This window comes from Lates calcarifer, linkage group LG23, assembly GCF_001640805.2.
Source record: "Lates calcarifer isolate ASB-BC8 linkage group LG23, TLL_Latcal_v3, whole genome shotgun sequence".
Classification (NCBI taxonomy): domain Eukaryota; kingdom Metazoa; phylum Chordata; class Actinopteri; family Centropomidae; genus Lates; species Lates calcarifer.
In genome coordinates, this window is record NC_066855.1 from 9,873,972 (window position 1) to 9,889,092 (window position 15,121).

Here is a 15,121-nt window from a genome sequence, read left to right on the forward strand (position 1 = left end):
TAGCATTCTGAACTAATTTAGTCCCCAGATTAAAATCACTGAACTGAGGAATGTTGTGTGCAGTGGCAGGCTTCTCTTTCAGAGCGTCTTCTCTTTCCCTCTATTTCCTGGAGCAAGTGTGTGATGTGACGGCAGTATATGAAGCCATGTTAATGGAAAACTTCACAGCATGCAGTTTGGGTTTTTTATGTATGCAACAAAAGGCAGTCAGGGAGCAAGGAAATGACGGCAAAAAGTGAAATGAAAATGAAAAACAGTATGAGTGTGGTAGAGTGTCTGTGTAGGGGGTAAGATTGTGCACCGTGTTGCCTCTGGACAAAGAACAGTGTGGCATTATTAAAGACACAGGTCTAGATAATTTGGTTTTTAAAGATTTGTTAACCACCTGGAAGGTGGAAATGTACCTTAAGTAATATCAATGGAATTCCAAAGGGGTTTAAATTGTATTTCCCTTGCCTCTTATTCCATTGGTAGGTTTTTTTTGTCTTTGTACAGGCTTTTAGATTAATTATTTAGCAAATTCAGATGTAACTCAAATATTTTTTCACATTATATATAGTGTGACAGTTTCGGAAATTGCTGCTAAACTGACGGGAAGCAGACACACATTTATACATACGTCTGACTTCTTTGCTCTACACTTTCTTTGCTCTACATTACGCAATTCCTCTCTAACAGTACTGTTCCTCATGCCGACAGAATACACCTAATTCACCGCCACTGTGTTTCCATGGAGACTGGCCCACATTAATTTTCCAAGGTGAGCGGCCTTGTTGTGCTGGCTTGTGTGTTTTGTATGTGATATTTCGCAGGCATAAGGAACATGAAAGATGAGGCATAACGCACACAGTCAATGAAAAGTTGTCTTACCCATGAACTCGATCCCAAGTTCATCCGCTGTTCCATTCAAGGCCAGGCAGCATGAGAAAAGGGAGGGAATAGGCAAACAGGAGAAAGGGAGAGAGGGGTAGAGAGAAGTATAAAACAGTTACAACATGATGTGCCTCCATCTTACTGAGAATTCACCTTAGGGAAAGACACATGCTGCAACTAGACCATAAAGTTGGTTTGACGGCTTTCTCTGACATGGCTCTCCCTTGTGCACCAGGTAATGAGCCAGCCAGCCCCAGATGCTGGCTGAGTGCTGAATTCACAGAACCTGCAGTAGCTTTGAATGAGCAAAGAAGGCAACAAAGATATGGGGGGCTGAGAGGATTAGAGGAAGGATCATGAAAATAAAAGTTGAAAATGACATATCATATAGCTTTATGTCACTGACGTTGCTTTGCACAGGCCTTTTATATTGACTTGAGCCTGAGGCACTGCAGTAATTGTTCTCCTCTGTCTCCAAGCGTAGCTTTTCAATATTCACACACTGGTTGCTTTAAGATGCACCACGCTAACACACACGTTCACATGCATGTGCACTCATAGGCATACAGAGTGTTACATTCTTGTCTGCACTTCTTTGTCTCTCGCACACACACACACACACACACACACACACACACAAGCACATTGAGATACATTCTCTCTCTCTCTCTCTCTCTCTCTCTCACAGACACACACACATACACACACACAGTCTGTTTTCATGCAGTTAAGTCTTTCCCCCAAATGCCAGAGCTGGGGAAACAGATAAAAAGGAACACTTGTGTTCTTCCCATCCTGACAGTGCCCCCTTTTCATGTCACTGTAATGTAATCTCATTTAAATTAAAATGAAACCCTCACTAGTAATTGCTTTTCTGACAGAGGTGGTCTGAGTTTTAAATAGAATGCGGCTTGCCAGGCCCCTGACAGATTATATGGTGGGCACTCTCAAAAAAGATGGCTAACATAGAAATGTAAAAAAAAAAGTAAATACAAAAACATCTGTTCCCGAATGCATGGATGATTGTGCCATGGGGAAATCTGTCAGTGCAGTGGCTTTATAAGTCGGAGGGGGAAATAAAAACCAGAGAAGTGGAGTGAGAGTCAGAGAGGTAAAAGACAAACGAAGATTTGGATGAATGAATTATAATAACTGTATGGGGTTATCTCATTCTATTAAGGGGTGAGATTTGAGAAAACTTCTATTGTGACATTTGGAATCGTTAACAAACCTATGACATTTGGGGAAATTCTCAGGGAACATTTAGACCTGCAAATATTATTATTAAACACAAAGCTGAGTTTGTCATTTCCTCTAAGACTGCCAGACAGATTCTTAATGAGGCAGGGGGATTTTCATGATTAAACTGATAACAGGAGATAAATGAGATAAAAGCCTGAAAAGCAGGTCTGAAATCCCCAAATTAATCAATCAATTAACAAATTAATTTATGTTTGTATTTAAAAAGGAAGTAAGTGTCATCGTGTTTTTCCTGAACACAATGTAAGTTCATCATTTTCAGATTTATCTCCCGTAGCCTTGAGGATTATTTAACAAATGTCAGCATTTATTTTACGCTCCTACTAAATCATAGTCATTCAGCAACTCACAAACAAATCGATTAAAACAATTGAGGGCCAATAAATTCTGGCCGGTAGACACGATGCTGTTTGCCATGAGGACTTTTGAGATATAACTGCATTATTAAGATATGGTCCGCACTTCTGTTACTAGGCGCTTCCCATCACCGTGGCACAAACAGTTGGTGAAGCCAGAGAAGTGAATGCACTATCTTACTGATGTTGCCTGATCTGTATTATCCATTCAAGCCTTTCCCTATGATTGCCCATGGCAACAGCGAACACTTTTCCACTCTAAATCGCCCTGACTGTCACAGCCTGTGCAGATGATGTCATTACAACACTGATACACATCCCTTCCTCTGGCACTGCCTTGTCTGGAGACATTCACCAATCATAATATGTACGGGTGCCCAATTCTTCGCACTGGCAACTCAAAGCACCCCAGGGAATCATTTACGGCGTCTTGTGGGAGCCTTGAGCAAGCTTTGAGAATACCTGTGCATCTTGTCAGATGCTTTTGGCCCGATTAAGAGGCAGGAATCTGGCAGGTAGGAGAGACAATGGCAAGAGTGAATCAAATCCTTAATCCCCTCCTTCACTTGGCTGAGCAGGCAACTGGGGAGCCAGTGTGTGTGTGTGTGTGTGTGTTTGTTTGTGTGTGTTTGTGTGTCTGGTTATGTGTTACTGAACCCAATATCCTGTGTAGCTACTCGCTCCAGGCCTAATATCTACCAGAGATAAATAGTTCAAATTAGACTTGCCGTCTTCCTCTTTGTAAATCAGCTGGGTAAAACCAAAAGCTGGCTCACCTCCTTTCTTCCCCGTCTTCAATCTTCCACCAAACACAATCTCTGTAGTCTCAAAGGTGCGACTGGCCCAAATGAACATCAATAGTGGCGTGCCCTTAACTCTCTCACAGTTATGCTAGAAACTCATTGCGTTTTTTTATCAGGTATAAGCTAAATTGCAGACTTCCTACACTCCTATGCTTCCAATTAAAGACCCGGCCAGTTCCCTACTGTGCACCAATATGTAAGATCCCAGCTCCTTCTCTCTTCCTCATTTCCAAAGCTGAACACACAGCAGTATAGCTGGAGTAACTGGCAGGGGGGCCCTTTTTCCTCTTGTCCCTGGGCTTTTGAGATGTGCACGACAGTCTCCACTTGTCTTTCTACCTCTGTGAGGATGTGTGTATGACAGAATGGCACTGTGTGCAAGCCGGTCCTAACTGCTCTTGTGAGTGGCTGTTTTGTGGCCTGTCGATACCAAGACAAAGGATGAGGGACAATGGATGATTTGTGACTGTAAGGTGCACCGAGATTGACTTCAGAGAAGAAGAAAAAAAAAATAGATACAGGGAAAAAAGCTTGCATGGTAGATGAAACTTTTCTCACCACAGGGTGCAATTTGTATCTAACACTGACACATCAATGAAAGGAGAGGTAAAATTAAACTCTGCATGCAAACATTCATAAGAAAACAAACCTAGGCACACTCATACACACACAGACACGCATACATACAATTGACTTTCACTGGAGCTCGTCCCACTTGTAGTTGTTGTTGGTGTGTGCATGTATATGTGTATGTTATTACATGATTTGGCTTCTGAAAGAAGGATAATCCTAAAAACCCTTGGTAATCTGGGTAAATTTTAGATTACTCTGTATCAACAGAGATCAAAATAGGCTTCCTCTCAAATCTTCCAGGGTACATGCATCTCTTATGGTGGTTCAATGATTGTGGCCACAGCACAGCTCTCTGCAGTGAACAGGTGCTTGCGTGGAGTGGCAATACAAGACAATTTGTATGTAGTTTTGTATTACAGATGTCAGTATTTTTCTTTCGGCTAAAGGCGGTTGGGGGTGTGTGGCGGAAACCTAGCAATAAAGATTTCTTAAATATGTTTTGACAAAGCTTTAAAGAGCATTTTATAATATTTCTATGGGTATTTGGTTACTATTATATATATAGTCATCTATTTTATGTACCAACTTCTGCACTATTACTATACATGACACTTACAATGCATAACCATTATATATTTTGAACCAACAGAGTCACTTAGTCATGCTTCCATGGTGGTCCGTGAGCACATAGCTACAAGGCAAAAAGAAGACAATACAACAGAATTTAATAAAGACAAAAGAACAAAGTGAACTTTTAACACAACAAAAATGAAAAGTGCTTAAAACTGGTGTTTGGCCTTCAAGCTCCCAAATCCTTCTGTTAGATGAAAGCAAAAGCTTATATAACCACAATAAGCAGTTGGCCTGTTCTTGCTTTCCATGAGATTTTTTTTATACTGCAACAGAGATCATATCATATTGTTCACATGCAGGCTGTATATATATAGGAATGGATATATAGAGTATACAGTTTGTACACCATGCGTGGATGGGGATGATGCACAAGAGTCCACTATGGAGCCTTCTGGACATGTCTGGAGCCTAATTTAATGAAACATCTGTGATGGGAGGTGTCTGTACTGTATATGTGACATACCAACACTCACTCACCTTCTTATCGTAGTCCCTAAGCAAGTTTTCCACCTACAACAAATATTCACTCCCTCAAAATAGTACAGGAATATTGTGTGCATATGTCCATTCAGTAGTAACTGCCACATATGGAAATGTCACTTCCCCACAACTGTTTTGGACTCTAAATATATCCTCACTTTGTATTTTCAGTAATCCTTAATCTTCTTTCATCTTCTTTCATTTGATACATAAATTATAATAAAATAAAAAATGTACAAGATAAGAATTTGCTCTAATCCTTGCTTTTTGTGCCTATTACTAGATAATTTGACCTCAACAGGCCTTTAAAAATGATTTGAAATAAATCAGTTTGAGAGGGGAAAAAAATCACTTGTTCATTTGTTCATTGTTCACACCTCGTAGACATATGTATTCTGTGATGAGCGGTAGCTAATAAATGTAAAAGATTTGACATAACTGCCTTAAACTGCTCTGGAAGCAACACACACACACAGTAACATTACAGAAGGAGCAGTCAAAGCTTTCTAGCTTAAGACTTCATTCTATTGTCTGAGAATCCTGCTCTGAAGTGGTTTGTTTTTCCACATGTTAATCAAACTGCTTTATAGGCTTCAGCTACTGCTAAACATGCATGTCCCTGAAACATAATGTTGGCATGTAGGCTGTACGCTGTATGTTTAGTCCATACTTCAGTCCTGCTATATTTTTGAAATTAGGCATTCAGTAAGCCTATACACTGCAGGAAATACAGTTTTAAAAGTTGTTAATAACAGTAATGGAATTCTTTAAAAATTCATAGAATAACATTAAAATGCATACAACACATTGAGCAAACCCTTATATTTTGCCTTCTGAAGCTCAGTGTCTCATGCATTTTTAATAAATGAAAATGTGCTATGAATGTGCTGTAATCAATTTCTTTCTTTGAGCATCCTTTTTTGTGCAAAACACAATAAGATTCGGCTTATCTCGAACAAAACCATAAAAATCTCCTGATCTGGACACACGGGAGAATTGACGTCTGCCTATAGAAGATAAAATAAATCCCATTGTGGGTGCCATGAGGAAACATGAAACATGCTTTGTGACACTGGCTTGTGACCCCATTAATGGACTCTCAGTGGGCCTGGTGGCATCAAATAGGAGGCAATAGGAGTTAAGTTTTCTCTCTGACTCTTGGTGCAGAGGAGCCAAGTCACTCCATAAAACAGTGTGAATTTGTAAAGCTGCAGTCTCGTGGGAATGGCTCGGGGGCCTCCAATTTCTCTTCCTTGTACCTCTGACTTTTGCTTTATTTTTTAACTACACTACACAGCTGTCATGGGGATTCAAAGACTTCAGGGGACTTGTTTTTCATGAACAATAGGAAACTGGAGACTTTCCTTCCTTTTAGCTAGACTAAAGCAAAGCAAGATTAAAGACCATAATAAAAGATACAGGAGACTTTATGCACAGGGTTTAATTCTAATATCTTCATGGTAGCACCTACTGTGTGTAAGCCAATAAAGCAACACAGTCTCATGATACTCATTTTCACTGTGTCCAGTAACTAACTAATGTTTTTTTTATTGCATTAATAATTCCTCATATTCAGCTATAAAAATAAAAATCTCCACATTATGACACTGCTGTAAAATGTATGGCCACCTGTTATTAATTAATATTAATATTAAGCCTTGAGCAGATAACAGATACAGCAACTGGAAACATCTATTTGAACATAAATTTGAATTTAATACTGTACCATGTGTATTGTAACATGTTATGGAAATTTTCATATGATAATCTTGATCACTTGTGTTGTACTTCAATTATGCATTATGAAATATCATATTCTCAGTTCTTTTCCAGCCTGTTCTACATGTCAGCAAAAGTGGACAGATAGTAGAGACCCCAGATCTGTGAACAAACAATCAGATCATGGGGGCCTCACTCTCTGTGTACCAGCAAGGCTAAACTGGCAGGGCTCTTACCTCTTAGACTACACACTGTAGCTTCGTAAAGTAGCTCCACGTACTAATTTTAGGTAATAGAAATCTTTTTTTTCTTTCTTTCTTTTTTTTTTTTTTTACCTCTGTGCCGAAGCACAAGCAGCATTAAAGCATTTAAATGAACCTGATCAAAACATTTTTATCTCAGGCAGTTTGCAAATCAGATTGTGCGGGAGTTTAGAAGCACTTTTTATTTATTTACTGGGTGGTGTTTTAACTAATATGCCCGACTTAATATAAGCTTTTAATATAACCTCTCCCTGTGCTCTGCTAGAATGTTTTCTTTCCCATGACCTTTGTTTTCTTGTCATCTTCAAGAGCACCTCAAAGGTTGTTCGACTTGCAACATGTGAAACTGAGTGAGTACTTTTCATTGTGCGCAGGGAATGATTGTGATTATATAAAAAAATCCCCAATAACTATTCTGATTTCTCTTTACTAGAGATGACTTCTTATGCAGTGTTATGGCCCTCAGGGCTACACGATGCTGTGCTGCAAGAGGTACGGCTGATCTCAGTTGATTTATATTTATCTTACTGATACAGTATAGTCAGAGATTTGCTCAAGGCCATGACTTTGTTTTCATGTTGCGGATCAATACAGCAATACTGTAGGATGAAAAAAAAATAGAAAAGAGAACGTACTTGGGTCTGACAAGATAGCATCCGTCTTGGGTACAAACTGGTCACAGCGTAGTCCATGGTAGCCCTCCTTACACCTGCAAGAGAGAGAGAAGAGACAGGAAGAAAGATTTGAGATTAGAAGTAAGACAAACCAAGCAAAAAGTACCAAAGTACATGAACTATCACTGAAGAGACTCTCAGATAAGGAAAGTTGAGAAAAGGAAACCGAGACGGAGAAGTGAATGGACGGTAAAAAGCTGAGTGCTCACTGAGGACCGAGGTGGTGGAGGGAGATACACGGAAACTGTCGAGATGGGGTGGGGTGAGAAGAAAGAGAGGAAGGGGAAGATAGTTGGGCTGGCCTGAGCAGTGCCTGCAGTCTCACTGATAGCACATGACTGACAGGAATGCCAGGTCCCGGTGGAAGAAATGGGGTACTGGGATGGAGAGCGCTTGGCATGATGCAGGCGACGCGAGATCTACAGCAGGAAGGGAAGCTGCCATAGTTGGAACACTCATATAAACAAAGTCCTGGCAGGGTCTAGATATTTGCCTTCATCATCAAATAAATGTCCCTGCACTGTTCATGCCTGCAGATCCCTGAGTAACTGCCATAATTATATCCTCTGAAATGATCGCATTTGAAGTCAATTCAAGAATTCTGCATGGTTGTTTTGCATTATGATGAATAATTCTTGTTAATGATTGGGCATTTTTTTCCTAATCCTTTGCTGATAATTGAAGGAACAAAAGAAGAAAAAAACTTGTACTTTCAGAATAAAAAAAAAGTGACAAAAACTTGAAGTCACAAAAATGCAGGACAAAAATCTGTAGTTTGGAACCGTTCCTCAGGACTCAACCCTCGTTTGGCAAAATCCTCAATTGTTTTTTTTTTTCTTTTCTTTTTCTCTCAAAGAGGACTTAAGCATTTTTTATTCCTAGCTTCAATAGTGGCCATACAGTGAGCACATTCAGTGGGCTGATCCATCCCTCTGCTCTTTCATGGCTTAAGGGAGACAATTGGGGGATTTGCTTTGATGTGTCTGTTTCAACATAAACTTGTACATGAGTGAGCGATGTGTCAGAATTGTCTATATTTTCTTATTCCATCAGTCAGTGGCTTATTGTTGGTAATCGTAGGGGGATTTACACTCACATGTTGTCCATCAATATCTGTCCACCACATTTCCACCTGCGTCACAGATCCCACATACAGTATCATGTACTGGATGAGTGACAGGAAAGAAGTGGACTGTACAGCCTACTCAGCTTGGCTTGACCTGATGGCTTGGAGAAAAAAAAACAGCAACATTGCCAACAACAAGTGAGCTATGTAACAGAAACTGAGCAGCAGTGGAGATCACAAGTTGTTGGTTAAGGTCTGGATCAGAGTGAAAACTGTGATAGATTGTCATCTTTCTTTGTTTTTACATCTCAAGCTGCAGTTTTCAGCTCCATTTGCTCAGTGTGTCTCAGCTCAATATGTGCAGTTTGCTATCTCTTCTGTTTACTCTATAATGCAGTATGGACCTGCACAATTGATGAAAATGAATAGAATACAAGGTCCTCTAATTTCACACTGGCTCAAAGCTGATGGTAGTGCTAATGTAGCTGCATTGGCAATTTCATTGGGGGCCCATTTTTATCACTTTATGCCTGTTGTTGCTGCTTCAAAGGAACGTGCTGCTGCCATGAGGTTGTGACGTGCATATTAGGTGATGAAGTGCAATTTTGACACAAGTCCATTTCCACTTACACAGACTACCTCTTCGCACAAGATTCACAAATCATTCAGTAGGGTATCCAACATTTCTTGATGAAGCTTTTAATCTGTATTAACTGATTTTTGTTGTTATAATTACATTGTTTTTAGAAAACAATGCAATTATTATAGTCACTTTAAAAAAAAGGCATAAGAATACTTTAAATGACAGATGACTGTGGAAAACTGTTGAAATCTCAGTGCCATTTGCAGTGATCAGCACTCCTGTCAAGCTGCAGGGTGTGATCGTTGAAACGGTCATTTTGTGTTATGTGGCAGTAAAAATCTTTCTAACTGCACCTTTAAATAGTGAGACTCATTACCGTTCAACTGATGTGTGAAAAATACCCTTGAATTAAACCCTCTAAATCTTAAATCTCAAACTCCTTGTGTCATTTCATTTCCAAAGTAATAAGCAAAACACACAAAACCTCTATAGTTCTCTGTTCAGACAAAGGAGGGGATAAAGAACTCGATTCTCTACTGTCATTGTCTGGCCTACAGCCAGACTTCTACCTCTTAATCAAACTGAAAAAGGACTAATGTGAGTATCATGGCATTTCAGCAAACTCTCTGTCAAACCTCTCTTTCATGCACATACACATGACTATGCAGCATTATGCTTATCTACAGAGCAGCACACAGAGATATCAATGGAATATACTTGAGCTGAACACCGACAAAATCTAATATGAAATAAATCTGGTCCAAAAACCATAATATAACAGCAATATTGTTGGGGTGACTATCGGTGCTTCCTGGGGATATTTGGGGGAGATGATTATTAGTAATATGGATATGATCACAAAAAGTCACAAAATCTTATGATGTTATTATAATTCAGATAAGAGCTCCATTTCTAAAACATATACTACCCAGGTCTTGGTCACTGTGCATCTGCAAGCCAGGGCTAGTGTAATTACTTATTTGCAATTTCTGTGCTGTGCTGAATACCATCAGTAGGATTCTTCTGGTTATTGTTCATGATGCACTCAATATGCATTTTAAGAGGAAAAAATGGGCAAAAATCAACACCATTTAAGTGATATGAAACAGATCCATTGATGAAAACTTGAAGCAGAATATCCATTTAAGAGTTATCATTAATCACCATATAGAGAGACCATTAAATCAGACTGAACATTTCACAGTGAAATTGAATATGAAAAAGAAACATGCCATATGATGCGTGAAGCACCAGTCCAAATGACTAATGCAAAGATATCAGATTAATTACCAAATGAAAACTACTTTTGTATGAGAGAAATTAAGTCAGGGCCACAGTGAGAGAGGGGTAGAGTACTGAATACACGTTCATCTCACATTACATTAAAATTGCACGTTTGCATCAACTTTTGCAGAGGAAGGAAGGAAGGAAGGAAGGAAGGAAGGAAGGAAGGAAGGAAAAGGGGAACCTTTAACTTCGGCTATTGTTCTCATTGCTGATAAACGCTGGGTATCCCCATGAACTGAATCCTTGATTAGGCACAAAACACACGCACTGTCCCTTTTTTTTCTTTGTCAGTGTGCCACTCTAAGTCAAACAGCCAATGATGTGCTGCAAAATTCAGGGAGGCAGAGAAAGCAGCCAGTCAGATTTCAAGGGTAAATCATTCCTCCCCTCCCATCGCTTGGCTCTGCCCTACCTCACACCTTCCATCCCTGGGTGTGAGCAGAGACGCCTTGTTAGTATTCTGAATCACAAACCCAAAGGCAGAAAGCCTGTCTGGCTATCTGTTTACGTCTGGGCCTGCTTTCTGTTTGTCTATGTCTCCATCTCTCCCATCCTACCATCTCTGTAGCACTGTGAAACAAGCTCAGCCATCGTTCAATGAGATGCAAACAATGCTTTGTAAATGTGTTTGTGTGAACATGGCGTCGAATGCCTGAATGGATGATAAACAATATGAGATAATGACGCGCTTTTGAGTATGTGTTTGGGTGTGTGTCTCCACTGAGGGAAAAAGGGAGAACAAGAGCTTGTATTTATGTTTGTGTGCGTTGGTGTGTTTCAAAGGAGAGAGGGGGGTGGGGGGTCTCACAGTGAACCCAGATTTGTGTGCATGTGTAGACTGGGGCACATATGACAGCTTTCTCTTGTGTGTGCATGTGTGGCGTATGTGTTTATATCCTGCAGCACCTATGTGTATGAACAGCAGCTATAGGCTCACAGCGTGTTTTCCCCCCCACTGCGCCAGAGCTGTCTGTGACTACCCAGCTGCTTTTAACACATGTTCCAGTCACAGAGAAAACACACCTCTGAGTCGGGAGGATGACGGAGGGGTGGGGAGCACTGCCTCATGACTAATCACCATCCTGCCTGTTAATTAGCGTGAAGAAAAAAATAAAGGATAGTTTGAGAGCAAGGGGGAGGGAAAAGAGGTTCAAGGAGGAGAGAAGGGATGGGAATGTGATCAAGTCGACCAAACTTTTCATTTAGCTTCTGATGACTATCCACATTAGCTTCCACATGTCCTATAAAATAACTCCATATGAGCTATAACTGATGAGGCACAGGGGAGGTACCATAGCTTACTGGAAGTGAAAACTGCTCCCAGAGTGTTGAGCTCTTCATGATTAACTCAGCTTTGCACTTGCTTTTGGATGCACAATATTTAGTTGTCACTTAAAATTTAAACAGGATAAATTGTGAAATACAGAATTTAAAAAGGGCTTTAAACGGCCACTTTTAGCAGCATTTTTTGACAACTACTTGCAATGACGCACAATTCTGTTGCACAGCTTATGATTGTTTTTAATTGATACAATACAGTCAAAGTTTTACAGGCAGTTGAGCAATATAAGCCAAAGTTCATTCTTGACCTTCAACACAGCAGTACGAGTTAACTTTTTTTTTTGTGTGTGGGGGGGCACTTTGAAGAACCAGTTTGGCATTTTGGGAAATGCACTTTTTCACTTTCTTACCAAGACACAGATACAGATTTGAAACAGTCACACACATAACAGCTAATATAACATAACATGTTGTTTTTACACTTTGGCTTTTGTGTGGATCAAATGAAGAAGATAAGTAACATGGTAATCAGTGAGCTTTAGAGGTGCTCAGAGGCTAATTTTGTTAACTCCCAACAGAGTGAGGCAGTCTTTATGCTAAGCTAAACAGCTACAGGTGTGACAGCGGTATCGATCTTTTCTTCCAACTCAGCAAGAAAGCAAATAAGTATATTTCCCAAAATGGTGAACTATTCCTTACTATTCTTATCCATTCTGGCTTTAGAGCTGTTCATTTTTGATCTTACAAATTGTATTCTTGTTTCTTGTTTGAGTTTCTCATGAGTAATTTAGCTTATAAAAATTAAATTGTATAACCACCTTGTAATGTCTTTTTGCTGTAAAAACAAATAATTTAGTGTATACTGTTCTTAGCTTTATAGACATTTTCTAATTATGTATGTGTTTTGTGTGTATTTTTGTAATGTATTAAAAAGGCAATTTCATTTTTAATGTTGCCTGTATTCCTACATTGTGCGCTACAGTTAGCTGAAATCAATTCTTCTGATTGAAGGCAAATTGTTTTCAAAGGAGACGTGTTGCTGCATTGAAACTTCCATCCCTGATTAGAACATGTGGCGTCCTGTAGGATTCAATAGTGTGATTATGCCACTTAAAAAGAAAGGGCTAAGCACAGTCACAGCCTACTCTGTAAATATGAAAAGCTCTTTAAGTAGGCATGTCTTGATTAATCTGGACATGGGTATGTACAACTAAGGCTGGCAATCCCTGAACTACAGGACTCTACTATCACCAGCGTTAACATTTTGTTTGTGCTAAAATGAAACTGAATAACTTTTTATGCAGGCATAAATACATGACATTGAAATACTAGTAGACCAAAGAGGAAGAGACACTGCATGCTGCTAAAACTTGGCACTTGATTTAATCTATGCACAACGATGATTGGGAAGTTAACAGAAAGTATCTACAAATAATCTGAAACACAGATAATGTTGGACTGCATTCATTTTCCCTTAATTACCTGACTTCTTGGAAATGACTTTCTCCAGTCTCACTATCAAAGGCAATCATTATTTGGCAGCAGGGGTTCTCGCCACATTCAATAGACACATTTATCACACTGCACCAAGTCTTTTGACTCACTGCCACATCTCATATGGCACACCAACTGGTGCAGTTGATGTTGTTAAGTATTACTGAATTGGGCGTTACCCCTAATTTCCATAACTTGACCTACAAGTCATGCATAATAAAATCAAGATTTGCATATGCATGGCCAGCACAGATGCAATATGGCATTATGTTAATTGCTAAATACTGAAATAAATTATTGAAATTCCATTCACTGTGCTGGGTTGGAGAATTGTTGTATTTTAATTTGCTCATTTTTGAGATATAACACCTGCTGCAGTCTATGATACATGCCTATTTTATCAAGTGTATAAATACAGCAAAAGAGGAGGCTGAGGGCACGCAGCTGATTTAAACTGCATTTGCTTTCCACCGCAGCCTAATTTTTACCACTGGGAAGGTCGGGATGACTGACTAAAATCCATTTTTTATGGAGGAAAAAAGAAGACCTCCAGTGATCTAATTTCTTTTATAATAAGAAATACACATGTGCACTTACTACACCCGTTGCACATACATGCATGCATGCATTAACACGCACACAGCCATGCCTGTTTCACTCTCAATATCAAAGCCTAATCAGTGGCTGACACTTTTCTCATTGTTATTGATGGGCTACGAGGGAAGAATAGAGTATGAGTTGGCTGCAATCTGTCCAGATTGTTCTGTGGTTAAAAAAACAAACAAACAAACACAAAAAACAAAAAACACAAATCAAGGCCAGAATGTCTGCATAAGACAGTCTTCTTCCTTTATCACATAAGCCATACATATTCCTATCTGTCTCCTGCAGCAGTGCAGCGGGGAAAGTAGGGTGGACATGATTTATGCCTTGAGTGAATTTGATGGATGTCTGTTACTATGTGTGAGCTGTTTACATACAAGAGTGATACACAGCTGCCAGGATGCGTCTACATCTGAAACTGTAACGCTATATGAAGAAGAGGCCAAACAGAGGTAAAGCTAGGAAAGACGACTGTCACCAAGGAACTTTTCTTTCTATTAAAATAACTGAAAATATGTGAATATAAACATACCGCCACCATAGCAGTTAGATGATTGGCATCATAAATTTAACTTAACTACTTTGATGACAAAACAGTGCATTGATTAAACTGTTTCATTTGCTACAGACATGCGAAGTATGATGTATTATATAAAGCTCTATAATACTGTGATTAAAATCCAGACTGTCAGTCAAACAGCTGTAGTCTCACATATTGAGCAGGCAAACACAACCAAAGTTAATTAGAGCTTCATTAGGGTTCTTACTAATGAGCGTCTTTACTGTTATAATAAATACATGGTAAATAAACTTAAGTAAGTTATACTGTCCTCATTTCTTTCTAAGGTTTCACCACTTTTTGGGTCTTTTCTTGAATACATTTAGAGGCCCTGGTAAATAGTGTTTACAGTATATTGCATTTTCTTGAGCTGTGCCCTGGTATAATTGCTGCTGCAATGTCCCCATTTTGCTGCAGGGATCATTACATTTTCATCAGCTGAGACAGTAAACAAGGCTGCTGCAGCCATTTCATTCATCAAGATAAACACACACTTGCACAGTCTCACTATCAAATGTCATCTGAACTAACTAGCAAAATAAAAATATTTCAAAAGGCACATGACACAAAGAGCAATGCAGCACATGATGTTCTGGTCTGGTGTGCTCATTAAA

At 39.4% G+C, this 15,121-nt stretch overlaps 1 protein-coding gene across 1 annotated transcript in view; it reads right to left on the minus strand.

The window, feature by feature from the left end:
- nrg3b (neuregulin 3b) overlaps positions 1-15,121 on the minus strand; it is a 174,210-nt gene that overhangs the window by 20,602 nt on the left and 138,487 nt on the right. Inside the window, exons 3-4 of the mRNA XM_018698763.2 lie at positions 7,596-7,669; positions 871-897 (exon numbers count right to left, since the gene is read on the minus strand). Coding sequence (XP_018554279.1) covers positions 871-897; positions 7,596-7,669 — 101 coding nt within the window. The remainder of the gene's footprint in view (positions 1-870; positions 898-7,595; positions 7,670-15,121) is intronic.